This window comes from Taeniopygia guttata, chromosome 35 (assembly GCF_048771995.1).
Source record: "Taeniopygia guttata chromosome 35, bTaeGut7.mat, whole genome shotgun sequence".
NCBI classification, from domain to species: domain Eukaryota; kingdom Metazoa; phylum Chordata; class Aves; order Passeriformes; family Estrildidae; genus Taeniopygia; species Taeniopygia guttata.
Window position 1 is genome coordinate 4,415,144 of NC_133060.1, and position 12,083 is coordinate 4,427,226.

The 12,083-nt window shown below is 62.7% G+C and overlaps 1 protein-coding gene across 17 annotated transcripts in view; it reads left to right on the top strand.

The window, feature by feature from the left end:
* Positions 1–210: 210 nt before the first annotated feature.
* SYNGAP1 (synaptic Ras GTPase activating protein 1) overlaps positions 211–12,083 on the top strand; it is a 35,211-nt gene continuing 23,338 nt past the window's right edge. For 5 of the 17 annotated variants that reach the window (XR_012052559.1, XM_072921141.1, XM_072921134.1 and 2 more), the window contains exons 1-6: positions 2,215–2,583; positions 3,288–3,409; positions 4,269–5,393; positions 6,291–6,505; positions 8,523–8,620; positions 11,166–11,287. Coding sequence is in view for 16 of the 17 variants with exons in the window: in XM_072921141.1 (XP_072777242.1) it covers positions 3,399–3,409; positions 4,269–5,393; positions 6,291–6,505; positions 8,523–8,620; positions 11,166–11,287 (1,571 nt within the window). In the remaining variant the exon portion in view is untranslated. Of the gene's footprint in view, positions 283–1,098; positions 1,379–2,212; positions 2,584–3,287; positions 3,410–3,500; positions 3,607–4,268; positions 5,394–6,290; positions 6,506–8,522; positions 8,621–11,165; positions 11,288–12,083 lie in introns of those variants that run through there. The other 12 variants (XM_072921135.1, XM_072921136.1, XM_072921137.1 and 9 more) reach the window with 5 other exon arrangements.

Here is a 12,083-nt window from a genome sequence, read left to right on the forward strand (position 1 = left end):
CCCCCACTCCCGGTCCTCCCCCCGCCCCCCCCGGCTCCGGTTCCCGGTTCCCGCTCTGGCCCCTCCCCCACCCTCAGCCCCGCCCCCTCGGGCCCCTCCCTCCATTTCCGGCCCCTCCTCCTCCCCTCCCCCCCCGCCTCCCGGCCCCTCTCCCTCCCCCTCCCCCCTCCCCCCCCCCGCTCCGGGTCCTCCCCCCTCCCCCTCCCCCGCCCCTCCCCCCGCCCCTCCCCCCGCCGGGGGTGTCGCGCGCCGGTGGCACCATGTCCTATGTCCCCTTCCGAGGTACGGGGGGGCAAACTGGGAGCACTGGGAGCACTGGGAGCGCGCGGGGCCGCCCGCGGGCAGCGGGGGGGCGGGACTGGGCGAACTGGGAGCGGGGGAGGCCGGGACTGGGCGAACTGGGAGCGGGGGATGCTCTTAATGGGGGTACTGGGAGCGGGGGAGGCTCTTACTGGGGATACTGGGACTGGGGGCGGCTGTGACTGGGGATACTGGGAGCGGGGGAGGCCGGGACTGGGCATACTGGGAGCGCGGGATGCTCAGACTGGGGATACTGGGAGCGGGAGAGGCCGGGACTGGGGATACTGGGAAAGGCACTGCAGCCGGGGGCGGCTGTTACTGGGTGTACTGGGAGCAGAGGAAGCGGTTACTGGGCATACTGGGACTGGTACTGGGCCCGGGGGTGGCTGTTACTGGGTGTACTGGGAGCAGAGGAGGCGGTTACTGGGCATACTGGGACTGGTACTGGGCCCGGGGGTGGCTGTTACTGGGTGTACTGGGAGCAGAGGAGGCAGTTACTGGGCATACTGGGACTGGGGGGTATGCTCTGAATGGTGATACTGGGGATACTGGGATGGGGGGAGTCACTTACTGGGGGCTACTGGTCTGTGATGGGGCTGTTGCTGGGAGTTACTGGTTTGCAGTGATGCTGTTAGTGGGAGTTACTGGTGCCCAGTAAGGCCGGTACCATAGGAGGATGCCCTTACTGGGCATACTGGGACTGGGGGAGGCTGTGACTGGTGATACTGGGACTGGGGGAGGCTGTGACTGGTGATACTGGGATTGGGGGAGGCTGTTACTGGGGATACTGGGACTGGGGGAGTCTGTTACTGGGGTTACTGGGAGTGGGGGAGGCTGTTACTGGGGTTACTGGTACATGGGGATGGTGCTACTGGGAGTTACTGGTGCCAGTGGGAGCTGTTACTGGGAGATGGGGATGCTCTTACTGGTGCATACTGGTGCCAGGGCATGCTGTAACTGGGAGTTACTGGTCTGTGGTGATGCTGTAACTGGGAGTTACTGGTGCCAGGGCACGCTGTAACTGGTGCCCAGTGAAGCCGTTACTGGGCCATACTGGTGTGTGGTGACGATGCTACTGGTGTGTGCTGGGGCTCTTACTGGGGATACTGGGACTGGGGGAGGCTGTTACTGGGGATACTGGGACTGGGGGAGGCTGTTGCTGGTGATACTGGGACTGGGGGAGGTTGTTACTGGTGATACTGGGACTGGGGGTGGCTGTTACTGGTGATACTGGGACTGGGGGAGGCTGTTACTGGTGATACTGGGACTGGGGGAGGCTGTTACTGGTGATACTGGGACTGGGGGAGGCTGTTACTGGTGATACTGGGACTGGGGGAGGCTGTTACTGGTGATACTGGGACTGGGGGAGGCTGTTACTGGTGATACTGGGACTGGGGGTGGCTGTTACTGGGAGTTCCTGGTTTGCAGTGATGCTGTAACTGGGAGTTACTGGTGCCAGTGGATGCTGTTACTGGGACTTACTGGGAGATGAGGATGCTCTTACTGGTGCATACTGGTACCAGTGCATGCTGTAACTGGGAGTTACTGGGTCATGAGACCGGTGTTTACTGGGTGTTATTGGTGTTTACTGGTGTTAACTGGGTGTTACTGGTGTTTACTGGTGTTAACTGGGTGTTACTGGTGGCTACTGGTATTAACTGGGTGTTACTGGGGTTTACTTGGGGTTACTGGGGGTTACTGGGAGATGGGGATGGTGTAACTGGTTGTTACTGGTGCTTACTGGTGCTTACTGGTGGTTACTGGTGCTTACTGGTGGTTACTGGTGGTTACTGGTGGTTACTGGTTGTTACTGGTTGTTACTGGTTGTTACTGGTGGTTACTGGGGGTTACTGGTTGTTACTGGGGGTTACTGGGGGTTACTGGTTGTTACTGGGGGTTACTGGGGGTTACTGGGGGTTACTGGGAGATGGGGATGGTGTAACTGGTTCTTACTGGTGCTTACTGGTGCTTACTGGTCCGCGCTGCTGCGGGGATGCCAGCTCAGCCTGTCCCGTGGCTCTGGGGGGCTTTGGGGTCCCCCCGTGGCTTTTTGGGGTCCTGGGGGTGCTGAGGGACCCCCGGAATTCCCAGGGGGAATTTGAGGACCCCTCCTAAAACCCCCCAAACTCCCAAAACCCCAAAATCCCCAAACCCCCCAGAATCCCCCAAAATCCCCCAGAATCCCCTAAAACCCCAAAACCCCCAAATCCCCCCAAACCCTTTAGAATCCCCCAAATCCCCAAAACCCCCCAAATGCCCCAATCCTGGGAATTTGGGACAGAGGTCAGCCTTGCCAACAGCTGCTGGGGACAGCCCCAATTTGGGGGGACACGCTGGATTTGGGGGCACCAGGGCCTTGCCCATCCCCCCCAGCACGCCCGCACCCCTCCCCCACCCCTTTTTGGGGTTCTTGGGAGGGATTTTGGGGTTCCCTGGGGGGGTTTTGGGTTCCCAGGGGGAATTTTGGGGTCACAGGGGGAATTTGGGGGTTCCCGGGCGGATTTTGGGGTTCCCGGGGGGGATTTTGGGGTGTCTCGGACACCAGGTCTACCCCATCTGTGCCTTCTTGGAGGGGCACCCATGATTTTTGGGGGCACCCAGGGATTCGGGGCGGTCCTGGGGGGTCCCAAGGGTGCTCTGGGACCCCCGTAGAATGTTGGGGTTCCCCCCAAACCCCCAGAGGCGCCCCCGGCCCGGGGGGTATCGGGGCCACCCCGGTACCGGGTTGGGGCTGGGGGGGCGCGGGGGGTGCCGAGGGGGTCCCGCAGCGCCCGGGGGAGGTCCGGGGGTTCCCAACCCCCCCCCGGAAGGTTCGGGGACCCCCCCCAGGAATTTCGGGACCCCCCCCCAAGGCCCGGCCGCGCCGTGGGCTGCGGTTGCCGGAGCAACGCGGGATGCGGGAGGAGGATGCGGGCGGGGAGCGGCCGCGGGGGGGGCGGCCCGGGCGGGGGGGGGGCGGCCAGATGTGACCCCCCCGCGCCCCCCAGATGTGCGCGGAGCCCCCCTGGGCCGCGGGCCCTACGCCCCCTCCCCCTACGAGCGCCCACCCTGGAACCCCCGGTTCTGCATCATCTCCGGCAACCAGCTGCTGATGCTCGATGAGGAGGAGGTGAGCGCGGGGGGGGTGCCACCAGGCCCGGGGGGGGCCGGGGGGGTCCCCCGAAAACGCTGAGCCCCCCCCCAATGGCGGGACCCCCCAGATCCACCCGCTGCTCATCCGGGACCGGCGGGGCGAGCCGTGCCGGAGCAAACTGCTGCGGAGAACCGTCAGCGTGCCGGTGGAGGGGCGCCCGCACCCCGAGCACGGTAACGGGCGGGGCCGGGGGGGCCCGGGGGGCTCGGGGGGCTCGGCGGCCCCTGCCCCCCCCCGCCCCCCCCACCGCGGGTTCGGGCCGGGGGCGGCGGCGCCGGGGGGGAAGGGGCGGGTTTGACACCCCCCCCGCGGGAGCCATGGTGACATCCCATAATGCTCGCAGAGGCGCTGCGCTGCCTGGCGACCGTCGCCATGGAGACGGGGACACGGGCCTGCCCCCCCCCCCCCGCCCCCACCCTCCCAAATTTTCTCCCCCCCCCCCGCCCAGGGAGGCCCCGCCCCCGCCGCGGGTTTGGGGCAAAACGGGAAAATGGGGACAGAGGGGACAGCGATGGGGACGGGAGAGCCGCGGTACTGAGGACAGCGCCAGCACTGCCAGCGGGGCCAGCGGGGCAGGGGACACCGCTGCCGCCACTGTCACCGGGAGCAGGGTCAGCAGTGCCACCCTCATGGCTGGGGACAGGGACAGGGCCACCGGTGTCATCAGCAGTGCCAGGGGACACCGGTGGCACCGCTGTCACCTCCCCGGTGCCACCTCACCCTGCTGCCACTGGGGAAAGGGACAGTGCCACCAGTGCCACCCCCAGTGCTGGGACAGGGACACCAGTGCCACCTTGTCACTGCCACCACTGTCACCCTTCTGCCGCCTTCCCAGGGCCGCCAGTGCCACCCCTGCTGTCACCAGTGTCACCGCTCACCAGTGCCACCAGAGCCACTGGGGACAGGGGACACCAGTGCCATCCGTGCCATTGTCACCGCTATCACTGTCCAGTGCCGCCACCGCTGCCATCCTCCACTGCTGTCACCGCTGCCACCATCCACTGCCACCAGTTCCGCCATCACCAGTGTCACCGGTGCCAGCGGTGCCATTGTCACTGCTGTCACCATCCATTGCCACTGGTGCCGCCATCACCAGTGTCACCGGTGCCACCGGTGCCATTGTCACTGCTGTCACCATCCGCTGCCATAAATGTCACCACTGCCACCATCACCAGTGTCACCAGTGCTGCCATTGTCACCAGTGCCCCCAGTGCCACCAATGGTGCCACCACCGTCACCCCCAGTGTCCCCCTTGCCAACACCATCCCCAGTGCCAGCACTGCCACCAGTCACCCAGCGTGTCCCAGTGCCACCATCCCCAGTGTCACCAGTGTCCGCAGTGCCACCATTCCCAGTGTCTCCAGAGCCACTGGTGCCACTATCCCTACTGTCCCCCCTGTCCCCAATGCCACCATCTCTGGTGTCACTGGTCACCCCCAGTGTGCCGCAGTCTGTCCTGGAGCCGCCATCCCCAGTGCCACCAGTGCCACCATCTCCAGCCCGTCCCAGTGCCACCATCCCCAGTGTGTCCCAGTGTGTCCCTGTGCCACCATGCCCAGTGCCACCAGTGCCACCAATGTGAACCAGTGTCCCTATCCCCAGTGCGCCCCATTCTGTCCCAGCGCCACCGTCCCTGGCGCCACTGGTGCCACCATTGCCAGTCTGTCCCAGTGTCCCCAGTGCCACCATCCCCAGTCTGTCCCAGTGTCCCCAGTGCCACCATCCCCAGTCTGTCCCAGTGTCACCCCTCACCTCCCAGTTCCCCCCAGTTCCCCTCCCCCCCCCATTTTTCCCACGGCCCTCTGGCCCCGCCCCTTTCCCACGCCCCCGACGTGGGCGTGGCCTCCGCGCGCGGTGGGCGTGGCCAGGGGACGCTGTGGGCGTGTCCCGCGCGCGGTGGGCGTGGCCTGAGCGCGGTGGGCGGGGCCTCCCCAGCGCGGGGCGGTGGCGGCGGCGCCGGGTGAGTGAGGGGGGGGCGAGTGTGAGTGAGGGGGGGCGAGTGTGCAAAGGGGGGGCGAGTGTGCAAGGGGGGGAACGGCGAGTGTGCAAAGGGGGGAGGGGCCGGGCCGGGCCCCCCGGAGCGCAGGGAGGGGGAGGGGGGGTGGGGGAGGGGCAGCGGGGGCGGCGCGCGGAGCCACGAGCGGGGGGAGGGGAACGGGAGGGGAGGGGGAGTGAGTGTGCAAAAAGGGGGGGGGGGAAGGGAGGGAGTGAGTGTGCAACGGAGGGGGGGAGAGGGACAGGTGAGTGTGCGGGGGGGGCACAGGTGAGTGTGAGGGAGCAGGGGAGTGTGCAAGGCCGGGGGGGACACGGGGAGTGTGCAAGGCCCAGGTGTGTCTGCGCCCCCTGGCGTGTGAGAGAGCGAGTGAGCGACCCCCCCCAGGTGTGTGACCCCCCCCAGGTGTGTGACCCCCCCCAGGTGTGTGACCCCCCCCCCAGGTGTGTGTGTGTGCCCCCCCTCCAGGTGAGCGTGTGACCCCCCAAGTGTGTGTGCCCGTGCCCCCCCAGGTGTGTGTGTGTGCCCCCCCGGTGTGTGTGTGTGCTCCCCCCGGTGTACCCGTGCCCCCCTCCGGTGTGTCTCTGTACCCCCCCAGGTGTGTGTACCCCCCAGGTGTGCCCGTTCCCCCCCAGGTGTGTGTGTGTGCCCTCCCCGCTGTGCCCATGCCCCCCCCAGGTGTGTCTCTGTACCCCCCCAGGTGTGTGTACCCCCCGAGGTGTGCCCGTGCCCCCCCAGGTGTGCCCGTGCCCCCCGAGGTGTGTGTGCCCCCACAGATGTGTGTGCCCCCCCCAGGTGTGTGTGCCCCCCCCCGGTGTGCCCGTGCCCCCCCAGGTGTGTCTGACCCCCCAGGTGCCCCCCCAGGTGTGCCCGTGCCCCCCCCGCCGCCCCCCCCCGATGCCCGCGGGGGTCTCTCCGGCCCCGCCGGGGGGGCTTGGGGGGGCCCCGGGGCGGCTCTAGGACCATGTGGGGCCCCCCCGTCGCGCCCCCCCCCCAAATCCCGGGGTCCCCCTGGACCCTGCGGGGCCCTCCCGGCCCCCCCCGGCTCGGCCCCGAGGGCGGCAGCAGCACCGTGGCCGGTAGGAGTGAACTGGGGAGGGGGCTCGGAAATGGGGAGGGGGCTTGAGGGATTCGAGCAGATTTGGGGTGGGGGGAAGATTTTGGGGGGCTTAGGGGACTTTGGGGGGCAGAATTGAACCCTCACATTTAGGGGAGGGGGCTCCAAATTGGGGAGGGGGCTCGAGAGGTTCAAGCAGATTTGGACGGGGGAGATTTTTGGGGGGTTCAGGGGGATTTTGGGGGTTTTAGGGGAGTTTGGGAGATCAGAATTGAAGGGACCCCGAAATTTGGGGAATGGCCTCGGGGTTGAAGGGGATTTGGGGGAGGGGGAAGAATTTTGGGGGTTTTAGGGGGGAAAATCCAAAGGGATCCCAAAATGAGGAGAGGAGGAGCTTGAAATTTGGGGAGGGGATTAAATCTGGGGAGGGGTCTCGGGGTTAAAGGGGATTTGGGGACAGGGGAAGATTTTGGGGGGTTTAGGGGGATTTGGGGTTTTTAGGAGTGTTTGGGAGATGGGACTTGAAGCAACCTTCCAAGTTTTGGAGGATTTGGGGAGTTTTAGGGGGGCAGAATCGAAAAGAAACCAAAATTTGGGGGAGGGGGCTCAGAGTTAAAAGGGATTTGTGGAGGGGGAAGATTTTGGGGGCGTTTTTTGGGCATTTGGGGGGATTTGGAGAATTTTAGGGAAGTTTGGGAGGTCGGAATTGAAGGGACCACAAAATTTTGGGGAGGGGGCTGAAAATTGGGGGAGGGGAAGTTTTTTGAGGAGTGTTAAAGGCATTTGGGGGTGCAGAGTGAAGGGGACCCCAAAATTTGGGTGAGGGTCCCGAAATTTGGGGGGGGGATCCCAAATATTGGGGTCGGGGCTTCAAGTTTCGGGTGGGGCTGGGGGCATTTGAGGGCAGGGGAAGAATTGGGGGGGAATTTTGAGGGGGATTAAAGGGGATTTAGAGGGAGAGAGATCAAAATTTGGGGTGCACCGAAAAATTTGGGGGTGGGGGTGGCTGGAGGAGGTGAGCACAGTGGGGGGAGAGGCTGAGACCCCCACCACCCCACCCCTCCCCAAAATTTCTCCAGATTTCCCCCAAATTTACTCTTTTTCCACCCCTTGGCCTGGATTTTGTGGCCCCCAGAGGATTTTGGGGTGGGATTTTGGGCTCCTCACAGGTTGAGAGTGGAATTTTGGGGACCTCCCCATTATCCTCATTGTTTGGGGTCCCCTCACCCCCCGTGGCCCTTCTAAAATCCCCCAAATGCCCTCAAAATCCCTCTAGACCCCAAATCCCCCCTTCCATCACCCCTTGGAATGGATTTTGGGACCCCCCTGAGGATTTGGGGTCGGATTTTGGGGTTCCCCTAGGTCAAGGGGGGAAATTTGGGATTCCCTCACCCCCCGTGACCCCCCTAAAATCCCCCAAGTGCCCCCAGAATCCCCCCAGACCCCAAATCCCCCCTTGAACCCCCTTGGGGCAGATTTTGGGACCCCCAGAGGGGCTTTGGGGGGGATTTTGGGGTCTCCAGAGGCTAAGGGGGAATTTTGTGGACCCCCCCATGATCTCCATATTTTGGGGTCCCCTCACCCCCTTTGACCCCCCTAAAAGCCCCCTGAGACCCCCAAAATCCCCCCAGAGCCCCAAATCCCCCATTCCATCACCCCACAGAGCAGATTATGGGTCCCCCAGAGGGGTTAGGGGTGGCATTTTGGGGTTCCCCCACGTTTTGGGGTGGGATTTTGGAGTCCCTCCAGGTTTTGGTGTGGGATTTTGGGGTCTCCCCCAGCTGGGGGATGGGACCTGGGATACCCCTGCATTTTAGGGTGGGATTTTTGGGGTGGGATTTGGGGCCTCCCTAGGTTTTGCAGTGGGATTTTGGGTCTCCCTGGGTTTTGGGGTGGGATTTGGGTTCCCCTGGGTTTTGAGGTGGAATTTGGGGTCCCCTTGAGTTTTGGGGTGGGTTTTGGTTCCCCTGGGTTTTGGGGTGGGTTTTGGTTCCCCTGGGTTTTGGGATGCCCTGACCCCCGTGCCCCCCCATTCCCAGATTACCACGGCGGCCGCTCCCGCAGGAAGAGCGTTCCCGGGGGGAAGCAGTTCAGCATCAACATGGACGCGCCGCCCGCACCCCCCTTCCGGCCCTCGGTGAGCGCCCAGCACTGCGGCTGCCCGGCGCCGTGCTTACCCTGGACCCACATCATCCGTTGCCATGGTTACTGTGATCCTCCCATCATTGCCATGGTTACCGTTGTCATCCAACAGCCATTGCCATGGTTACCATTGTCATCGATAATCTGTTGCCATGGTGACAGTGGTCCCAGCATGCCTGCTGCCATGGTTACCATTGTCACCCATCACCTGTTGCCGTGGTTACCATTACCCCCCCCCGCCCCCACCCCAGATGCCAGTTGGCATGGGTCCCATGGGCCTCATCATCCGTTGCCATGGTTACCATTGTCATCCATTTCCATGGTTATTGTGGTCCCCCCATAGCCGGTTGCCATGGTTACCATTGCCACCCATCACCTGCTGCCATGGTTACCATGTTTCCCCCCCCACCTGCAACCTGTTGTCTTCATTATTTGGTGTCCCAAGGCCCCCGTTGCCATGGTTACCCCATCATACACCATGGTCCAACATCTCACACCTGTTGCCATGGTTACAATGATTCCCACCCTCCCATTGCCATGGTTAGCATTGTTTCCCGTTGCCATGGTTACCGTGGTCTCCATCAACCGTTTCTGTGGTCCCCACATGCCACTTGCCATGGTTACCATTGTCACCCATCATCCGTTGCCATGGTTACCATGGTCCCAACATGCCCATCGCCATGGGTGCCATTCTCATCTGTTGTTATTCTGTCCCCCCATCAGTTGCCATGGTTACTGTTGTCACCCATCACATGTTGCCATGGTAACCATGCTTTCCCCCCCCCACACACTCCCCCAGACATTGTCTAGGTTATTTGGGGTGTCCGTTGCCATGGTTACTGCGGTGGTTCCCCCCCCCCCATTGCCTGTTGCCATGGGCCCTGTGAGCTGTCAGCTGTTGCCATGGTTACCACATCACACACCCATTGCCACACTTATATGGTACTCACCCGTTGCCATGGTTACCCTGGTCCCTGTTTCCACATTGCCGTGGTTGCCCCATCACGTGCCCATTGCCATGGTTACTGTGGTACACCCCCCCGCCATACACCTGTTGCCCATGGTTACTGTTGTCCCCTATCAACCGTTACCATGGTTACTGTGGCCATTATTTCCACATTGCCGTGGTTACCATGGTCCAATGCACCCATTGCTGTGGTTACCCCATCATACACCCGTTGTCATGGTTACTGCAGTCCCCCCCCCCCCATCACTCCTTGCCATGGTTACTGTGGTACCCAAACAGCTGTTGCCATGGTTACTGTGGTCCGTCACTTCCGTGTTGCCGTGGTTACCGTGGTTGTGCCTGTTGCCATGGTTACTGTGATCCGTTGCATCCCTGTTGCCATGGTTACCATGATTCCTGTGGTCTCCACGCTCCTGTTACTATGGAAACTCCTCCTCCATCTGCCACCATGGGAACCGTGATGCTTCGCTGCCCGTCACCATGGTAACCGTGGCCCTGTGGTACCTGTTGCCATGGTAACTGGGTCACCTGGGTCCTACCTCACCTGTTTCCATGGCAACCACAGTCCTTTGCTCTCTGTTTCCTTGGTAACCAGGTAATCCAGTCCTGAATAACCTGTTGCCATGGTAACCAGGTACCTCCCCCAATCCAGAATAACCTGTTGCCATGGTAACCAGGTAACCCAAGTCTGGGCTAACCTGTTGCCATGGTAACCAGGTCACCTGGATCCAGAATAACCTGTTGCCGTGGTAACCGGGTAATGCATGTCCTGAATGATCCGTTGCCATGGTAACCAGGTAACCCAGATCCTGACTGATCCGTTGCCATGGTAACCAGGTAACCCGGCTCCAGAATAACCCATTGCCATGGTAACCAGCTTGTCCCCAGTTCCCGAGTGACCCGTTGCCATGGTAACTGCGGCGCTGCTCTGCCTCTGGCCGTGGTTATGGCCCATGGCCTGTTGCCGTGGCAACGTCTGCCTGTTGCCATGGAAACCATGACCCAGTTACTCCTATGGTGACCCCTCAATGATCCCCCCATGACCCCTGTGACCCCTGAGTGACCCCAGTGACCCCTCACTGACCCCAGTGACTCCTCAGTGACCCTGTGACCCCTCAGTGACCACAATGACCTCAGTGACCCAAATGGCCCAGTGACCCCAATAACCACCCTGACCCCAGTGACCCTGTGACCCCTCAGTGACCCAAATGACCCAGTGACCCCAATAACCACCCCGACCCCAGTGACCCTGTGACCCCTCACTGACCCCAATCACCTCAGTGACCCCAATGACCATCCCTGACCCCAATGACCCCAATGGCTGCTGACCCAAAGTGATCCCTTGACCCCCAATGATTCTGTGGCCCCTGGGTGACCCCTGGGTGACCCCTGGATCTCCCAGACCCCAGGGACCCTTATGACCTTTCAGTGACCCCTGACCCCAGTGACCCCAGTGTCCTCTGACCCCTGGGTAACCCCGGACCCTGGCTGAATGCTGGGTGCCCTGACTGACCCTGGTGACCCCTGCATGACCCCTGACCCCTGGGTGACCCCGTGTGACCCCTGTCCCCAGCAAGGCTTCCTGAGCCGCCGCCTCAAGAGCTCCATCAAGCGCACCAAGAGCCAGCCCAAGCTGGACCGGACCAGCAGCTTCCGGCAGATCCTGCCGCGCTTCCGCAGCGCCGACCACGACAGGTACCGCACCTGGAGCACCTCATACACCTGGGGCACACCTGGGCACACCTGGGTACACCTGGGGCACTGGGGGGATACACCTGGGCACAGCTGGGTACTCCTGAGATACACCTGGGTACACATGGGGGCACCTGGGATACACCTGGGTACACCCAGGGCACTGGGGGGATACACCTGGGTACACATGGGGGCACCTGGGGCACTGGGGGGATACACCTGGGTACAGCTGGGTACACCTGATATTCACCTGGCTACACATGGGGGCACCTGGGATACACCTGGGACATTGGGGATACACCTGGGACACACCTGGGTACACCTGGGGCACTGGGGGGATACACCTGGGCACAGCTGGGTACTCCTGAGATACACCTGGGTACACCTGGTGCACTGGGGGGATACACTTGGGCACAGCTGGGTACACCCGGGACACTGGGGGGATACACCTGTGTACAGTTGGGTACACCTGAGATACACTTGGGGCACACCTCATACACCTGGGTGCAACTGGGACACACCTGGGGATGCTTGGAACGTCTGGATACATCTAGGGATGCCCAGGGATGCACCTGGGACATACCTGGGCACACCTGGGTACACCTGGGGCACTAGCGGGATATACCTTGGCACGGCTGGGTACTCCTGAGATACACCTGGGATACACCTGGGTACACCTCATACACCTGGGGCACACCTGGGGACACTTGGAGCGTATCTGCATACATCTAGGGATGCCCGGGGACACGCCTGGGGACTGACCTGAGCACACCTGGGAACACCACAGGGACTCCTGGAG